The sequence below is a fragment of the Thermobia domestica genome, chromosome 1, assembly GCF_964235325.1.
Source record: "Thermobia domestica chromosome 1, izTheDome1.hap1.1, whole genome shotgun sequence".
NCBI classification, from domain to species: Eukaryota; Metazoa; Arthropoda; class Insecta; order Zygentoma; family Lepismatidae; genus Thermobia; species Thermobia domestica.
This window is the reverse complement of record NC_137454.1, coordinates 393404262-393424246: the sequence shown is the minus strand read 5'-3', so window position 1 is coordinate 393424246 and position 19985 is coordinate 393404262. Positions and strand designations below refer to the sequence as shown.

At 37.8% G+C, this 19985-nt stretch overlaps 1 protein-coding gene across 1 annotated transcript in view; it reads left to right on the top strand.

Moving 5' to 3' along the window:
• The first annotated feature begins 2025 nt into the window (after positions 1-2025).
• The window catches only part of LOC145665282 (uncharacterized), a 65722-nt gene continuing 47762 nt past the window's right edge, over positions 2026-19985 (top strand). Inside the window, exons 1-2 of the mRNA XM_081732576.1 lie at positions 2026-2280; positions 9592-9719. Of these exons, the coding sequence (XP_081588702.1) occupies positions 2253-2280; positions 9592-9719 (156 nt within the window). The 5' untranslated portion in view covers positions 2026-2252. The remainder of the gene's footprint in view (positions 2281-9591; positions 9720-19985) is intronic.

The following is a 19985-nucleotide window of genomic DNA, read 5'->3' as shown; positions in this document are numbered from 1 at the left end:
CTGACTCAAGGGACTAAAAATTAGTTCGTAATTCGTGCTAACCGAAATTCGTGTTAACCGATAAAAATTCCTATAATATAACGTACAGCGATGCCGGGACCGAAATTTTGTTCGTCCTAACCGAGTGTTCGGCTTAAGCGAGTTCGTGTTAACGAGGTTATACTGTATATATATATATATATATATATATATATATATATATATATATATATATATATATATTTTTTTTTTTTTTTCCTGACGAATTGTTCCTAAAGTGAGCTCCAGGGGTCAAGAGTAAACCCTGCCTCTACATCATAAAGTGAAAAATATTGAGATGAGTGCGTATAATTGTTTGAATTTAAATGGCAACTGTTACCAATCATTTGAAAGTGAATATGGGAGAATCATTAAATAAATAAATAGACACGCGTCATTTTGTTATAAAATTACATGGCGAGCTGATTTTATTTGATCCCAAACGATTATCGTCGAATATACACGGTTACCGGAGCACTCACATTAGCCAAATTATGAAATGAAATGAAATCTTTGAGTTTTACGTCCCGCGATTATGCCGGTTAGGCCAAAGGAGACAGTGATGATGAGAGATGAGTGAAATGGTGGAATGAAGAAAGTGGGAGGAAACGGGAGAACCCCGAGAAAACCCACGAGCACGGTGTTTGTCCACCACAAAGTTCACTTGGCGGGGGCTGGGATCAAACCCGGGACCCCAAGCACCAGAGGTGAACGCTCTACCACTGAGCCACCGCGACCCCCATTAGCCAAATTAATAAGACCTTAACTTATTATCCCTCTGCAAGCGACGTTTTCTTCATCGCCTCTGTAGCCAAATCGGAAGAGCGCGCATAGTAAACAAAAGGTTAGTGGTTCGCGCTCACCCGAGGGTACTTTAAAAAAAAAACTTTTTCTAGCGTTGTTTTAGACTCGCCGTAATGTAACCAAATTACGCATATAGGCAATTTAACATTTTTGGGGGGAGTAATTTTGTAGTCCATTGGCGTTTCGTCGTGTCTCTGCCGCTGGAGGGTCGCTGGTGGTATAATTTGCAAAACGGAAGTGGGTCCACCGCGGATCGTAACTGCGGGGCCGCCATTTTTTTGGCAAGATGTCGCTAGTTGCTCATCGGTGGCCCACGGACGCTTACGGCACGTGGATGTTATATGTAATTCTTTCATGAGAAAATGCACTTCTGGTACCTTATCAATCATTTCTTGTGAGTGGAGTTGCAGATTTACTTTAGGGGTGCTTAACTGTTACGTGTATAAATACGGCGTCTAGGTATATACCATGAAAACGATAGTGTAAGAAACACCAATCAATTTGCGCTCGGCTGCCATTAAAAACACCAATTACATGTAATCTGCCTTATATAGTAATTGTGCTTTTTAATAGCCACCTAGCACAAGTTGGTTTGTGGTTTTAAGTTGGTTCCTATTTTATACATTGTAGTTTTTTTTTTTTGTCATATCTTCACGCTGCTTATATTCAGCCCTCATGACGTCAACCTGCACCCATCAATGCAACGCCCCCCTTAAAAATCACTTCTTATAACATTAAGTGTGAATTCGTGATAAAAAATATTTTTTAATGAATATAAGTATGCCCCATAAAATGGGATAACACGTTATGTCTGTAGATACAAAAAATGCACATATTAACTTCTTTATTACCATACAGATGTTTTTAGAGTAAGTATTAATCGAATATTATCTAAGCGCATGTGTTATTTAGCATTACTTTGTTTTTTTTTTTTCAAAGTTAAATATGTGATAATGATCGAATTTATAAGATTTTGACTTGTGAAATTTTTCTTTTCCCATTTATCGTGACGGAAACAAATAGTCTTGTTGCTGACGTCCCCATTAAATCACAATAAATCAAACCAAATCAAAAATCTTTTCCTTAATTTAGGAAGGATTCTGTTTGTTTTTCAGTTGTCATCTGAGTTCATCTACTGAATTACACTCTTTTCTTATATGAAGTCTTTGGTTTACATTCTGTGATTTCATTGGTGGATAACAGGACATTTGAGGAAGGATTCGTTGGAGTTTCGTAACGATTTACATACAGCTATGGAATGAATGAGTGATAGAATCATGTATAAAACAAGTATTTACAATAATTTACTTAATTTTTAATCAAGTGGAAATCAAAATGTAGTTGATGCTACTGTTTTGATTGATATACATGTTTATGACCAATATTCCTTGATGTGAAGAGTAAATGGGCCCAAAACCTGAAGTTATATAATGGAAGAATTAATTGTGAAGGATTTTGGTTAGTATTATTAATAGGTCATATCTTAAGAAGCACCATTAAAATAATAATAATAATGTGCATTTTGAACTTAAATATTATTAAGCTTATTATCTAAAACTGTTTCAAATTCTAAATTTCACTTTTCATATTAAAGAAATGTGACATTTTATTAAATTTCATAAAATCAATTTTGTCAACGATATATAATTATAAGACTGGTACATATTGTTTTTATTTCCATACGGCTCTGTAGCTATCTCTGACCAGTAGTTTATTCAAGATTTTCTAGTTGGGAGAATGTAAAAATAATTATCCTAATATGAGTTTGTTTCCAATATCTAACTGGAAGGCTACTTCAGATATATTAATATTATAGACAAATCATTGTTCCAGTTTCTGTTCTTTTCCCGATGCTACTTCTGTACACTATACCTATGTAGAGTATAATTAAAAAGAAAAATATTCTTTCTTAAAGGTAATCAAGAATATCTTGATAGTTCAAGATGTTTGCGTATAGCGCGAATTCAATGTTGCCAATATCTAAAATTGTTATCTGTTTTCATAAGGTTTACAATTTCTCTTTTTATTCAAATTTGTCCTTGATTGCAGGTCGTTATACAAACAGTTTCATGAGGTCCTTATAGACTGAAATATGGAGGCATTACTGCTGTATCGCCGGACCAATTTGAAAATCGAAAAAAGTACCAAAATGTACTGCATTCGGCTATATTTGGTTGGATTACATTACGTTACGTTAGATTACGTTATTAGGCAAGTAGTTTTATTATACGGATCCATAATATAAGTAGTTGTAGTGGTAGGAATGGGTTAGAAGCCCCGCAGGAATTAGTTGGGTTCTGTTCTCGACATGAAATGGGCAAATTAAAGACTTGCTCAAATTTTTCTTGCCCCTTTTACTATCTATGGATCCGTATAATAAAACAAGTGTATCTCTCCGCGAAATAGTCCATCTGCCTCCACATACAGTGCTGCTTATAACATCAAAAACAACCAAAAAATACAACCATTTTCTTAACTTTTACTATTCCTCTTACCTGACTTTCACTCATTCTTCCTCACAAACTTAAATAAATTCTCCAAATGACCTGGTAAATTTCCTAAAAATGATCTGGCAATACAGCAATTAACCCAATATGGACATCTATGATCATTGCTAAATGCAAATTGCTTGGAAAATAAGAGTAATCAGAACAGTATGTAATGTATTCTACATTTTTCCTTGCTGTTCCAATCCACATGATTTCCTTCTCCATCGAGGCACTGATAAATAAGATCTTTGGTTATATCCTGTGGTTGTCAGTCACTTACTTTAACGTTGATTAGGAGCTTCATTCAGTATGTGTTTTTCAAAGTTTGTGATCTATAACTAACTCAAAATATACATTAAGAAATTCTAGTGGCGAGTAAAAAACAAGAAAAGCTTAGATCATTTCCAAACGCAAATTTTGAATTGCGTTAACGTAAACCAACACGGAATGAGGCCCTAGGTCGAGGTTGTAAAATAATAACATTGAATTATGACGAAAAATTTTTTAAAAAAAAAAAATGTGGAATAGAATAAACATAAATCTTTAAAAGCATAGCTATTTGTATTGATCTCCAATGAGATTTACGTATGATGGGTTTAAATCGGCATAAACGACTTGAAGCCAGGAGCGCATTCACAGAGGAGGCCCATCGGGTCCGGACTCCTCCAAAACTTCCTAATTCAACATAAATTTGTACACTTTCTAAGTAAAACTCTACTTTTTTAACAGGAAAATGATTAATGTAGCATGAGAATTTGATTTTACACTTCATGTGTACTCTTTCTCTTATAAAAACAATCTAGTTCTATCAATTTTTTTCCTGAAAAAATAGGTGGAAGTGTTTCTCAATTTTTTATCGTCTTTTCGGGTGCAAAATAATACCTGTTCAATACTACATATAGATGTAGTGATTTGTAGTATTATATCTCCCCAAGCTCAAACCTCTCCCAAGAAAAATTTCTGGTGCGTGCCAGATTGAAGCTAAGCAATATCTCAGGATATGTTTACTTTTTGTTTGTTTGTTTGTTTGTTTGTTTGTTCAGTGGTTGGTTTCCTCACTCCTCTACAAGAAGAGATACGAATTATTTTATTTACTGTGTCACAAATTAATGTTTTATTTCCAAGCGGCAGTATGACATCAGCGTTTACCTTCACCAGAAGCGACTAGAAGGCAGGGCCGGATTAAGTGGAGGCTTAGGGGAGCTATAGCCCCGGGCCTCCACTCTGATCAAAATCTGAACTGGCTATCTAGAACGAATCATGAACGTACAGTTATCATCGTAAAATAAAATATAAAAAAATATGAAACATATTCCCTAAACTTTCCTACTGTACTTCACAGAAATGCGTTAAGTGAAGTCGGCAGGGACCACATATTTTTGCTAGCCCTAGGTCTCTAGATGGGTTTTCCAGCCCTGCCAGAAAGGCATATCATGATGACTAATGTGCGCCTTCAGGGGAGATAGAGAGGGAATTAGTTGAAACTAAAAAGGATACATAAAATTTACATAACAACAAACCTTTTTTTTTTTCAAGACCGTACATAGTGTTGAAGGGACTATTGGAGGTCAATATGCTACCACTAGGTGGCTCAATGGCAGCCAGTGCCAGCAGCTAAGTAGTCTCACACGTTCGACTCACATGTGTCCTGGTGTGAGTGAGGGAAATCTCATTCAGGATGGCTGTACTGAACAAGTGCCCCACCGGAAATCGAACCCGGGACCGCTCGCACCGAAGGCGTGGAGAAAGAAGGAAGCGGCCTAGGACCCATATGTTATGTACCATCCCAGCATTTCTCTGGTGTGAATGAACAAAAACCTTACTCAGACTGGCTCCCCTGGGAAACTTCTACACTTTTTCGACCACGTTAAATTTCAAATAATAATTAGTTAATTGAAAGTCAGAAAGATTGAGTAGACCTAAAATCATGTATTTCTTTTAAAGTCTTGCATCTGTTGTGAATTTGGGAGGATAGCGTTTCAGATCATGGTGATTTGTCATCTCTGACTCGGAGCAACGACACGGAGAAACAGGAAGAGCCAAGGAAGGGAGGGGGAAGAAGTGTTGGAAATGTACGAGTGTTAATGGTTACAAAATGATGTAAATGATAAAACGTCAATTATGGTATCGATGTTGCTTCTCTGTCAACACTCTCTTTCTCTGACAGATCTCTCGTTTCCTTCTTATGGCAGTTTGTCTGCTTTACTGGGAATAAAAAAAAAAAGTGACGTGACTGAGTGTTGCTTTGGAAATGACTTTTGATTTGATTTCAGTTTATAGTCCGTTTCAGCAGCGAGGCTATATGAAACATGGTTCTACAGCCTAACGTGGGATCTGAAGCACGTGAGCTCCCGCCGGAACTTGAACCCAGGTGTCCCACGCGAAAGGCGAGTACGCTAACCTTAGCTTGAAGAAATCTCGAAGATAAGTTTTAGTGGTAGGGATGGTTTTTATAGTTAACAAACCAAAGAAATATTCTTTCCATCTGGAATGATTGAAATCATTTAACAAATCAAAAGCATTATCATCATAAGCGGTTTACACTGGTTAGTATAAGCAATATTCCATTTATCGATTAAGTCACTAGATCAAAATATTGTTTTTAATTTGAATACAATTTATGTTTTCCTTTTTCTTGTAATTTGATACTTTGAGACAGTACTGATTTCAGAAGAGTGCCTTCTGGGGAAGGGAGAACTTCTATAAATCGAAGGTGAAAAAAAATTGATATGATTTTAAGTTTAACATCCCTTTCAGCAGCGAGGCTATATGAGACGGGATTGAGGATGAAAAAAGAGTAATGCAAATACTATACAGAGTGTTTCAAAACATCACCGACAACATTTGGAAGGTGATTCCTGACACCAAGATAAGGCAGAAATATAGACCAACCTGGGTGCACAAATCCATCACTTGGGAATTATACGCTGCCGAAAACATGAAAAGAGGAACTTTAAGGGTCCGTAGCTCCAATACTATGGGATCTACCGTAGTCGGGTCAACACTTCACTTAGGAACTAGTAAATACCCTATCCAAATATCCATGTCTCAGAATCCTTCGATACTTCTGTAACAATTTTTATAGAGATAGTTAGTGATTACTTCAAATTATATGCCCGTAGCCCAGTGCCGGACTGGCCACGTTGGCTACTTGGCGATTGTCAAGGGCCCGAGGCCCCGCAGGGATCATGAGGGTCAGGATCTGTAGGTCTTAGTCGAATTTTCGCGATCGCAAATACTTTCTTGAGTCTTCCTACCAAAATAGGTTGCGGAAGCTTAAGTTCGTCTTTGCGAAAAATGTCTCCTCGAGCTCCCGTTGATCATATCAGTACGACCCCATGAGCCAGTAAAATTTCGTAGTTAGCAAAGGCCTCCTCTAGTCCGTAACGGCCCATTGCGCTTTTTTGCTTATTTATTCAATACAGAAAAAATGATCTTGTCACTTATCATGGTTTGCAACTGCGTGTTAAAGTTTATCTATGTCTATATTTATCTATCTACATCATATATATATATATATATATATATATATATATATATGAGGGACTTTAAGGACCCGCGCCAAGAGCCGTCAATTTGGCCAGTCTGAAACTGCCGTAGCCAAACTCTCTCTATAAAAATTGATGCGTGAGTAACGCAGGATTCTGAAACGTATTTTTGGATAGAGTACATATTAGTTCCTAAGTGAAGTCTTGACCCGACTACGGTAGGCCCCATAGGTTTGGAACTATGGATCTTTAAACTTCATTTTTTAATGTTTTTCAGCAGCCTATAACTGCAAAAGGAAGCATTTGTGCACTCAGATTGATCTATACATTTTGTTTTATCTTGGTGACAGGAATCACCTCCCAATCGTTGTCGGTGTTGTTTTGAAACACCCTTTATTATTGCAACCCCATTGAGTATGATCTGAAATATGGGTGTGGAAGGAACTTTTAACACCCTCTCAATCATTAGTGCTTTTAGATCTTATTTAACCGCAATATATTAATACAAATGTACGATTACCCAAATTTCCTTCAAATATGCAGTTTTATTTAATTTTTCAGGCAAACAATTTCTTCAAACAATATTATTATTATTATTATTATTATTATTATTATTATTATTATTATTATTATTATTATTATTATTATTATTATTATTATTATTATACAAATGTAGTTCCTAATTTGTTGAAATTTACATAAAGGAAAATCTATTAATGCCAAAATTTCTTATTTTTGAAATCGGACTTTTCTCGAAATAAATTCCTACGTACGCGTCTGCCTAAAGGAGTTGGATGATTGCTGAAACTGAATAATTATGAAATGATTGGTGAAATCAGAATGTGGGAGAAAAAAGGAGAAAGGCGAGAAAACCCATGGATACGATGTTCTTCGCCATAAGCTTATTCAGGTCTGGGATCGAATCAGGAACCTGTAGTTCATACGCAAACAATTTCTTTAAAAAATTGAAACACTATAGTACTATGTCGTGTTATAAAAAGAATTTAATAAATGAAGCGCTTGGAGGATAAAGGTGGTATGTAACAAATTGAATATGATGGGAAAATTGACTTTCACAACTTTGTCCTTTAACATACCACCTTCATCGTTTCTAAATATCTGCATTTGGACGAGGACTCACCAAATAATGTTAGGTAGCATGAGTAGCATATAACACGTGCATGAACGGCCAGAATGTTACATTTCGAAAAATGTAACATAACACCTTTATCCTCCAACGCTTCAAATCTTTTAATATTGGTGAAGTTCCCTGAAATTAAGAGAACTTATTTTTTTAAAGCATCGCAAAAAAAAATAAAATTTCAAGAATTTAGTTAACTTTGGACTGTAGACTTCTCTCACTTCCGTTGTCAGTAATTTAAAAAAGTATATGATAAATGTCGCTGATGTTTCTTTCCCCAGTGAAAGGGCATCTCCATTTACTCCCTACTTTCTTGATCGTTGAGTACCAGGGTCGGATATAGAGAACCAGTAGGCTTTGTAGATCACAAATATGTTGGTCTTGATGTCTTGGCGTCTTCGAACAGGAATCGAAAAACCGATCGACGGTTCCGACAGTGTTGTGGTTATTTCTCGGGTCACTTTGCGCCACTAGAGAGGCTCCTGGTGGAGACCTTTGGATCTACCCTCATCTCATGACTGCTGCGTAATTCTATGTTGCACAGTACCCCTAAAACCGCAGATATCCAGCAGAACCCTGACAAGAAGTAACGAGAACCATCTCAGAATCACGGATTGTTCATTGTAGGGGCGCGTATGTCCGAAGAGTAACAGGCTCCTCGGGCAATGTGAACATGGGAAGAACGTGCAGACATGATAGTTTCCGAATATGCAAACCTCGATGTGGCATTTAAAGTTGTTCCGGTGCCAGGACCCAAAACAGCCGGACATTGCAGTTCGATCTCGGCTATTTCGACCCATGTATCAGATGAGTTTGTTTGTGTGTGAGTGTGTGTGTGTGTGTCAGGAAACAAATTGAACTGTACCTCCCCCATAACACACACTTAGCTACGGGCCTGTTGGATATCACAGCCAATCCCAAGAAAGGGTTCCAACTAAAAAAAAAAAAGCTCAGTTGAGTATGGGTCGAAATGGCCTAGAGCGATCACCAGTGTTCGACCGTTTTGAGCTCTGACACAGGAACAATTTCAAATGCGCAATCGGGGTTTGCATGTTCGGAAACTAGCTTGTTTGTTCGTTCTCCCCATGCCAACATTAGCCTAGGAGCCCGTCAGTCACCCGAGATGCGCGCCCCCATAAGTAATCAATCCGAGCTTCTGGGCCGATTCTCTTCACTTCTTGTGATTATCCTGCTGGATCTGTGGGTTCCACACTACCATAGAATTACGCAGCAGAGTCAGGGGATGAGGAGAGACCCAAAGATCTCCACCGGAAGCCTCTCCAGTTGCGCACGATGACCCGAGAAGTGACCACACTGTCCAGAACATCGATCGATTTTTCGACTCCTATTCGAACACACCTCACTTTGCGACTTCGAGACCTACGGAACCTACTGGTTCTCTACATACCTACATTGAGCCTGATACTCACCGGTCAAGAAAGTAGGGAGTCAACATTTCATTGGGTGGAGATGCTCTTTAGCTTAAATTTGTGAAATCTAACCCCTGTGTATTAATTAGTCTTGCCTAACTGATGAGTAAATAATGGTTTCATACGGCAAAGTTTACATTCACTTTGAAAATCAAAGGAACGGTCGTTTCTTCTTAAGCGACTAATACAGTGTTCTTTCTGATTGTTTTCTTTAATTTCAGTGAAGAGTCTGTTGCAGAAGATACAGATAGCAGTGGCCATTGCTGTTATTCGATCAAAACCTGAGAATGTTTCGTTGAAACAATATGTGGAAGATCTTCGAGCCAGTTACAACAGAAAACAGACTCAGGTGAGCATGATTTACTGTATTTATCATTTTGAAACTATTTAGACACAATAATTATGTAATTCCACCATTGGCAGACTGTACCGCTTATGCAAAAGAGGTTGGTAATAAGCAGGGATGGAACTTGAATTCCAAAACTAATTGGACGGTAATTAATAGATACAATCTAAACATTCGACGTCACAAGAAGACAAGAGTGTAATCCCTAAAGAAGTCAAGGTGTGCGCTCACGATATACATCCGAACTGTGGTGTCACACTTTAATGTTAACACATATACGAGGATTGAACAATAAATAATAATCATAAATGAATAAAACATAATTACCTGTACTAATCCTCCAAATGTTCATGTTTTTTTTTTTTTTTCAAAATAGTCCCCATTACATACAATGCACTTGTCCCAACGTTTCTGCCAGTCATCAGACATGCTGGAAGCCATTTCTAAACAGATCCTTCAAAACTGCCACTGCAGCTTTTACCACTGCCCCTGAAGATGTGAAACGCCGTTCCCGGAGGTGTTTCTTCCAGGGGCGGCTTTAGGATTTTAATTTTGGGTAGGGCTGCTCCCTCGCCTGTGGATATATATACACATTTGATTGATTAATGACAGTGGGAAATTACTTTTGCAGTAGTGGTTGATGCTAGTTGTTAAATAATTATCTACCATTAATATAAATAGTGAAAAATATATTTACTCTTTATTGTATCGTTTAGCGTTTTTATATGTGTAAAAATTTTTGGGTAGGCCCGGGCCTAACCGTCCTGCCTGCTAAAAACGCCACGGGTTTCTTCAAAGTTAGAAAAAAAAGAAATCACAAGGGGCTATATCAGGGTCATATGGAGGATGGGGTACACACGGAACGTTGATCTTTGCAAGATAGTCAAGAGAATTTCTGTACTGTTCTTCGCGTGTCACTTCCATGTTGCTTTATGCGAAACTGAAACTACGTGTGCTTGAACACCTGCCAAGGTCATATTTCTGACGTCATGGCCTTCAAACTTGTTCGATCTGTTTGTCACTTCTCCCACTTCACAGACATGATTCGTTTTCTGTGCCTTCCTGTTGTATTCACTTCACAAACACTGATGATCAGTCTTTATTTAGACACAGCCTACGTAGATAAGCGTTTAGATTCGTTTTGTTGCTTAAGAAGCAAATACCAAGAAGTATAAAGGACGGGTATTATTATACAACTAATGCATTTGTTTGAAATTAAGTTTCTATCAGAAATGGACCGGGTCAGTGGGTTAACAGGACGTGACGCACTGCAACTGACCACCCGCCATGAGCCACTCTGACCCATCATGACCTATTCTGCCCAGTGCGTTATAGACAGCATCTTTTGAACACTGATGAATTTGTTTATGTTTTACTTTCAAGGCCTCCATTTTTCTTCCTTTTTTTATTTGTTCCTATTTACTTACCTGAACTGAGTATATCTAAATAAAAAAATAACTTCAAGTACTTTTAGATATTGATATTTATATTGTCCGTTCACTCTAGGATGGAAAATTGTTTACAAACAACAATTGTAGTGCGAGCATCAAAACCTTGCTTCTCAAACCCTACATGGTTAATTCATGGTTGCCAGGCACCTGAATCGTCAAACTGAATGTACCTACTTCTGCACCGTCATGGACCAATTATTATTACTACATTTGAGGCACATAACTGCCTTTTCAGATGACTGAGATATTAACGTTATGAGAAATCGATACATATAATGCCCACTAAATTTTATACAAGTGTTCTTGTTCGAAAGTGTGCGAAAGCCTTATACGCCTGGCAATATTGGGAAGTTTCAGTTTGTGTTGTAAAAAAATAAACAGAGAGAGCGAAGACCGTTAGGTTCGCTGGACAGCGTTGTTTTCATGATAAGGCAACAGAAACGTATTGTACTGATTGTAAACAGGGGCTGGAAATTTCGATGCGAGTATAGGTGGAAATATTCTCGCCACATATTGCCTGTTGATGAAGGTTTGCAATGTTGCAAACTGCCAAGTCTAGAATTTCATATTAATTGAATGAGCTTTGAGAAGGATTTGTATGATGCATACCTATAATTACTAACAACCATAGACTTAAAGTACTAGGAAATAAAGTATGCTGCTATAAGAAGAATATAATACACATTGAATTACGTGTTCAAAGTACAGTATAAAGCGAATTTTAACATGTAAACATTTTAAAGCAGTACACATTTGCCCTGTCTGGGTGCCGTTACAAGACACTGTCCAACACACAAAAAGGCATTAAAATAGATAGATCGAGCGTGGGCATGAACCCGGCTCCGGACGGTCATCCCGATTAAGGTTTCCCTCAGTCCCACGGGCAGAATATCTAGATGGTAACTTCTGTAAGGCCAGAAGTGGGCCAAACACTGAGGCTCCAGAATTGGCGGGAGATATATTCCTCCAGAAAATTATGTTGCCAACAGTTTCGCAAATATTGTCATGGAGGGTTCCGATATCCTTTTTTCGTTTTATGGCTTCTTAAATTCGTTATGAAGTAAATGTAGAAGTGCTTCTTTCATTCTCTTTCTTTCTTTTTTCTCATCTTGGTCATCCTCGCTCTCTTTTCCCCAACTTCTTAAAATCTGAATACTATCCTCCTGTAAGACTGTTTTATCCCCACGGCACAAAGTTTAAAGAAACCAACCTGATATAGTAAACTATCAGCAGAACTGTACCAATAAAGTCACATTAGAGACAGCTCGTAACTTAGATTTTTTTCTGGGGAGCAAGCATTAATACGTGTATTTGGGCCCCATAGAAAAGTTGTTTTTCTAATTTTTAGGCTCCCTTTTTCTATCTTTCTCTTATTTTTTGTGGGCCCGGAGCCTGTGGGCCCTCCCGCACGGCAAGGTCTGTAGGGCCGTTACTTATGCCCCTGGACCCGTTCCATTCATGACAAATTAATTAAGGGGACAATATTGACAAATCTCAAAAGCATACGAATAAATGTTATTTCTAAGGCCCCTAATAGTAGACATTTTTTTTTTTACTGAAATGGGCCCACGACTCATTTTTGTTTTATTTATCTTTTGTGTGCTGCTTTGTTATGTAATGTAGTGAACCTGATTAATGCTTCATTTATAATTTCATGTTCGTATCGTATATTGATGAAGAAAATTTTGTCTCAAAATGGGCCTCCTCTGAACGACGGGAAGCCTCGCAGTTTCTTTCCTGCCCTGATTAGAGAAGAAGTAGTGTTTCGAAATTTACGCAACTTGCAAATATCAAATCCTACTAGTGCTAAAGTTGATGAGTTAGTGCCACTGTTATCATTGCGATAAGGGGAAAGAAGGGGAAGGACTGCTAAGATTCGCTAGCCAGGTTTTGTGTCAAAACACAACGCCAAGCTATAGTAAACGGACAATAATTGTAATAATAGCAACAGGACTTACTACTTATCCTTCGAGACAGTCGAATTTTACAATGTTTTTATTATTATTATTATTATTATTATTATTATTATTATTATTATTATTATTATTATTATTATTATTATTATTATTATTTACTATGGCCTACTTTCCCTTGGTTTGAAACTTAACTTTCTCGTCACAAGAAAACATGGTATAATTTTCAAAATTATTTCGAAAGAAGTATTCAGTCAAAAAGATTTATCTGTCTTGGAACCAATCGGCTACCAGCATTTCTTTTAAAAGCGAACAGAATGCCTAAACTTATTAATTAACGTGTCGAAATGAACTTTTATTAATTATATTTAAAAACAGCCACATGCCGGTATATTATGTAAGATGTACGCATAATAATACACGTTTAAGTGCTTTAACATGTTTTCAACTTGGATGTCAGAATAAGCCCTTGATAGAATTCTGTGTACGCCAATGGTATACAGTTCTTTTTTGTTTTATAAGTATCCGTTAATAATATGAAAGCAAAGACATAAAACATAATATGTTAACTTGCCTCCAAGATACGTTTTGTTTCCCAGTGCGAAATTAACAGTACTTGTGAAAAGCGAGCACAGTACACAGGACATCCCTCACTAAATAAGTCAGTCTTGGTTTGATAACGTTCTTTTCTCTTACGTAAAATGAACTTTATCTGTGATGTACCATATTTATTCTATTTGTTGTATATAACGGCACTAAGCATAAAGAATAAAGCAAAATTTTGTTTTAATCTCCATTAAAAGAATCATTCAATTAATGCCGAAAACTGCTTGACACAATGTGGTGTCATCGAAATGGATTTTGTGCTCTCCCAGCCTACACCCAGAACATAAGCTCAAGGTGGGCGAGGGCGCAGGCCAAATTTTATGGGCGACCGACTAAAACAACAGTGTTTGATACAATACATAACAAACAATACAATAAAGAACAAAATCAAGATCACAAATACAGGGTGTTCTAAAAAGAATGACCTGATTTTTAAAAGTCCATAGGTATTGATAAAAACACTACAAAAATGGAATAAATTGCAAAATACTCACAAAATCTCCAAGTTTTAGCTGCTATTACAAATAGTCTAAGTGTTCATCACCAGCAGCACGAATAACATCTAGACGATAGCTACATTCGTCATAAACTTTGCACAAAGAGGCCTACCTGGACTTTTACCTATACACAAGCATCCTGTGTCTTCAAATTGGCGATACCAACGACGAATGTTTTTGGGTCCAAGTGGATCAATGCCAAAACGCCGACGAAAAGCACGTTGGACCGAAATCACTGTCTCGGTCTTTACAAACTGCAGCACACAAAACTCCTTCTGTTGAGCGGACGCCAACTTGCTTCTGATTGACTGCAAACTGAGAAGACGCATTAACTGACATCTAACGGCGATTTTCTGAATCTTAGGCCACGACCTTCAAACAACTCTTACTTTCTTTCCGGGAGGTCCTATGTTCCGTAATTGTTACTGTACAATATCAGGTCATTCTTTTTGAAACACGGTGTATGCTGGTAAGTACGTTAAAAAAGATAAGTTCTATTCATGAAATCCCAATACTAAGATTTAGGAAAAAGTTAGGGAAACCACATACCCAGGGCCAAATGTCCCTCTGCCTTTTTTTTTACTGTGACACCTGAGATTCGTTTATGGGTTTAGTAGCACTTACCTGTGCGAATTACAATACTAATAATGTGGCCCCTGTGTCCACGTCTCGGCGTGATTCTAATAATTTTTTTCTTTCTTTCTTGAACTTTTACTAAGGGGAAACCACCCCTTCGTGTCTTCCCTTATTTCTCTGGAAATAAGTGGTAGTAATGATGAGCGAAATAATTAGTAGAATGAAAATGGGAGGAAGAAGTGGTAAAGATTTTTGTCACAATGTTTTCCTACAAATTGAGGTGATCTGGGATCGAACCAATACTAACGTAAGTAAATCACTTTTTATGCATAGAAGTGTCATTAAAATTTTTAAAAAAATATATAAAGACTTCCTTGGATCGGGTTTGAACCAACGCAAAAAGCGTTCATCATTACTAGCCCGTGCGCTAACATGCTCAGCAACAAAGACCGACAGCAGCTAGCGTTTGATATATATACCATATATATATTTGGTCTAGGAATTAATTCGTGCGGGTGGACAAGAGATGGCGCAACGAACGGAGCGTCCCACAGTTCCGTGTATCCACACATGTGTTGCAAACCCCTGTCATCGCGTATCGTTCGTAGTATAGGGCAGTGGATTAAAGCGTCAACAACACCAGTTTGTAGTTAAGTGAACATGGCGCAATTTGTGCCTGATAAAGTGTTTTTGCGGGGTGTCCTGCTGCATTACTTTAACATGCAGAAAAGTGCGACTGAAAGTCATCGTATTTTGGTGCAAGTGTATGGTGACCATGCTCTAGCTGAGCGAACGTGTCAGAAGTGGTTTGCACGGTTTAGAAGTGGTGATTTCGGCTTGGCAGACCAAGAGCGAGCTGGACAGCCAAAAAAATTTCAAGACGAAGAATTGACAGCATTGCTCGAGCAGGATTCGTGTCAAACGCAGGAACAACTTGCAGCAGCATTAGGCGTTGATCAAACAACAGTCTCCAAACGCTTGAAAGCCATGGGAATGATTCAAAAGATGTCACATTGGGTTCCACATGAATTGAAAGACAGAGACGTTGAAAGACGAAAAACCATTTGCGAATTGCTGCTTCAACGACAGAGCAGAAAGGGGTTTCTGCATCGAATTATTACGGGTAATGAGAAGTGGATCCATTACGAGAACTCTAAACGAAAAAAGGCCTGGGTGAAACCAGGTGAACCAGGTCCATCACAACCAAAACGAGATATTCACTGTGCAAAGGTTATGCTGTGCATATGGTGGGATATGAAAGGTGTGGTGTACTATGAGCTGCTGCAACCGGGTGAAACTATGAATGGAGAACGTTATCGACGACAATTAATGCGTTTGAAGCAAGCTCTGGCCAGAACACGACCAGAATGGGAGAACAGACATGATAAACTTATTGTTCAACATGATAACGCTCGCCCACATGTCGCAAAACCGGTCAAAATCTATTTAGAAAATGTCGGATGGGAAGTTTTACCCCACCCGCCGTATTCACCAGACGTTGCTCCTTCGGACTAGTACTTGTTCGATTGCATGAACAACGATTTGATTGGACAGAGGTTTACTTCTTCAGAAGATATCGAAACATGGGTCTCTGACTGGATCGCTTCCAAGGATGAGGACTTCTTTCGCCACGGAATCCGTACATTGCCTGACAGATGGGCGAAAGTGGTGGCTAGCGATGGACAATATTTTTCTTAAGGTATTTATGTATTTTGTGTTTGTACTACAGCTTCAATGTGTGCGTACCAACCGCACGAATTAATTCCTAGACCATATATATATATATATATATATATATATATATATATGCTACGTGGCGAGAAATGAATAACTTAAACCAATCAGAACCATGTATATAGCTCCTATGGCTAGGGTCGAACGTGATTAAAATATATGCGTCTCCTTTAGTCTAAAGAGCATAACTGTGTGGCGATCAATTAAAAAGATGACTTTCTTTTTCTTTTTTATCTCTAATATAGGGTATATGAAAGTTATTCCTGAACAGAAAACAATATGGAAAGATGTTAATGAAACATACTACTTATTAGACCTCCGAACTATGCTATACATAATTATTGGAAGTCTTATAGAACGTCTTTGCCCCATGGTCCATCCCTCTGTTGACAGGTATCAGAGCAAAGACAGTTATAGATATTGAGATGTATTTTCTGCAATTGAGTGTCCTAAAAATAGGTTCCATCTTCTCCATTAACCCTTTATTCAAACTGAAAATGGTTAAAATTGACCATTTCCGGTTTCAACATTTATCGCCATAGAACAAAAATGGTAATAGATGACGACAAATGGTCTTCTGCAATCGTTTCAGGGTCTCAAGGGAATATATAATCACAACCTACAACACTAGCAAAGCCAACATTGGTTGAAATTTATAACAACCTTCGGTTTCAATGTTGATTTCCTTAAACCAACAATACAAGATATCTAGATGCGGTTTTTCGCAATTGAGTCAACTTACCGACAATAGATTCCATCCTTTTCGTTAACCTGTTCATCAACCCAGAAGTGGTCCAAATTAAATCATTGCGGTTTCAATATTTATCGCCATAGAACAGAAACGGTAATAGGTAGTGACAAACTATTTTTTTGCAATCGGTACAGTTTTAAGAGTATATATTTCATCAAAACCCGCAAGACTGTATCGAAACCGGAAGTTATTGAATTTACTAGTTCTTCTGGTTTCAATTACTAATTTTCATAGAGCAAAAACTAAGAGATGTCGAGAAGCGGATTTTCGCAAGCGTCCTATGAATAAATTCTATCAACTCCTTTAACCTTGTCTTCAAATCAGAATAATTTCAAACTAACGATTTTTTATTTCAACCTTTATCGTCATAGAATAAAAACAGTAAGGGATAGCGCGTAATGGATTCTTGATATGGATTTAGCTTCCGATTAACAAGTTGTATCTTTGATCTAACTACTCTATTGCAACCAGTAGTTATAGATGTATTACTTGAAGTTTGAGTGTTGCATTCATACAGTTTTAAAATCTACTGTACTTTTACACGTGAAACGAAACTCACTTTTCCAGTATTACAAACGGTTGCTCGGTATTTCATTATGTAAAATAACAAATGATCACTATGTTATATTGTCAGTTACTTTTGCTAATATAATATCGGCGTTACTTGCAATTTATTAAATACTTGTGAAGGAAAAATAAACTGCCCAAAAATTCGAAATGGAGTAGTTGTTTTTAATGTTCATTTATTGATAACGGGGAAGAAAATTCAGTAACCACTATTAGATTTATAAATGATTATCTCTATTTATTTTACTATTAGTATTATTTGCAGACGAAACCAATTTTATCGGATATTTAATTCGCCAGAAAACTTTAAGAGGCTCTATCACGGCGAAATTAAAATACTGCTAATTTTACAGTAATTATGTGATATTTTCAAATAGATAAAAGATAATCGAAAAGTGGAACAAGAGCTCTCTAGATAATATTATTTTACATGACCTAGACAACACGTACGTGTACGACACATGTGCACTATCCATGCATAAGCCGTACATGTGCACATGATGAAGACATACATAAGCCGTACACGTGAATTTGCGTGGATGAAGCACACATACATAACCCGTGTATGTGCACGTGTGCATTTACGTGGGTTATGACACGGACATAACCATTTCTAAGTCATGCATGTGCACATGTGCATTTGCATGGATAAAGCACACTTTTATATAACCCGTGCTTAAGCCGTTATGTACACATGTGCATTTGCGTGGATGAAGCACACGTACAGAACGCGTGTTTAAGCCGTTTTGTGCACATGTGCATTTGCATAGATGAAGCATACATTTATATAACCCGTGCAGTAGCCGTTATATACACATGTGCATTTGTGTAGATGCAGCGCACGTACGCAACCCGCGCATAAGCCGTTATGTATACATGTGCATTTGCATGGACAAAACACTTATATAACCCGTGCCTAAGCCGTTAAGTACACATGTGCATTTGCGTGGATGAAGCACACGTTATGAACCCGTGCTTAAGCCGTTATGTGCACATGTGTATTTGCATGGATAAAGCACACTTTTATATAACCCGTGCCTAAGCCGTTATGTACACATGTGCATTTGCGTGGATGAAAGCACACGTACAGAACCCGTGCTTAAGCCGTTTTGTGCACATGTGCATTTGCATGGATGAAGCACACATTCATATAACCTGTGCTGTAGCCGTTATATACACATGTGCATTTGCGTAGATGCAGCGCACGTACGTAACCCGTGCTTAAACCGTTATGTACACATGTGCATTTGCGTGGATGCAGCGCACGTACAGAACCCTACTTAAGCCGTTATGTGCACATGTGCATTTGCATGGATAAAGCACACTTTTATATAACCCGTGCTTAAGCCGTTATGTACACATGTGCATTTGCATGGATGCAGAGCACGTACGTAACCCGTGCTTAAGCCGTTATGTGCACATGTGCATTTGCATGGATGAAGCACAGTTTTATATAACCCGTGCTTAAGCCGTTATGTACACATGTGCATTTGCATGGATGCAGAGCACGTACGTAACCCGTGCTTAAGCCGTTATGTGCACATGTGCATTTGCATGGATGAAGCACACATTTATATAGCCCGTGCTGTAGCCGTTATGTCCACATGCGCATTTGCGTGGATGAAGCACATTTAAATTACGGTGCTTAAGCCGTTGTGTGCACATGGTCATTTGCACGGCTACTGCACGTGTGTATGAGACATAAATAATACCGTGCAAGTGTATACTTTTACTTTCATTCTTTTACTCTCATTCTCAACAATATAAAGTAACCTCCATTTTTGGTAGATGTCGTTTTTCCTCCAGGCGGTGTTATAGAGACTTTTCGACGAATAACATCTGAGTGATTGTAAAAACTCCATAACGTCTGCTGAGCTAGGATAGAAGATCAACATGGGCAGCACTGTACTGATGTGAATACTGTCACACAGTTCATCGGTTTACAAAATTATTTTCGTGACCGATTACAGCAGAATATATTGCGTTATTTGTTACTTGGCAAACATGTCAAAGATACTACCTAAAGCTTTGCTCGTTGCAAATAATAAACTCCAAAAGTAAAACTCTTACTGACAATTATTAGTTACTTGTGATATACTTTGTAGGTGATGTCTGGTGTTATAGATGGTGTTACTGCGTAAGGCACCAAATATGTAAACTCTTTTTTTTCGTTG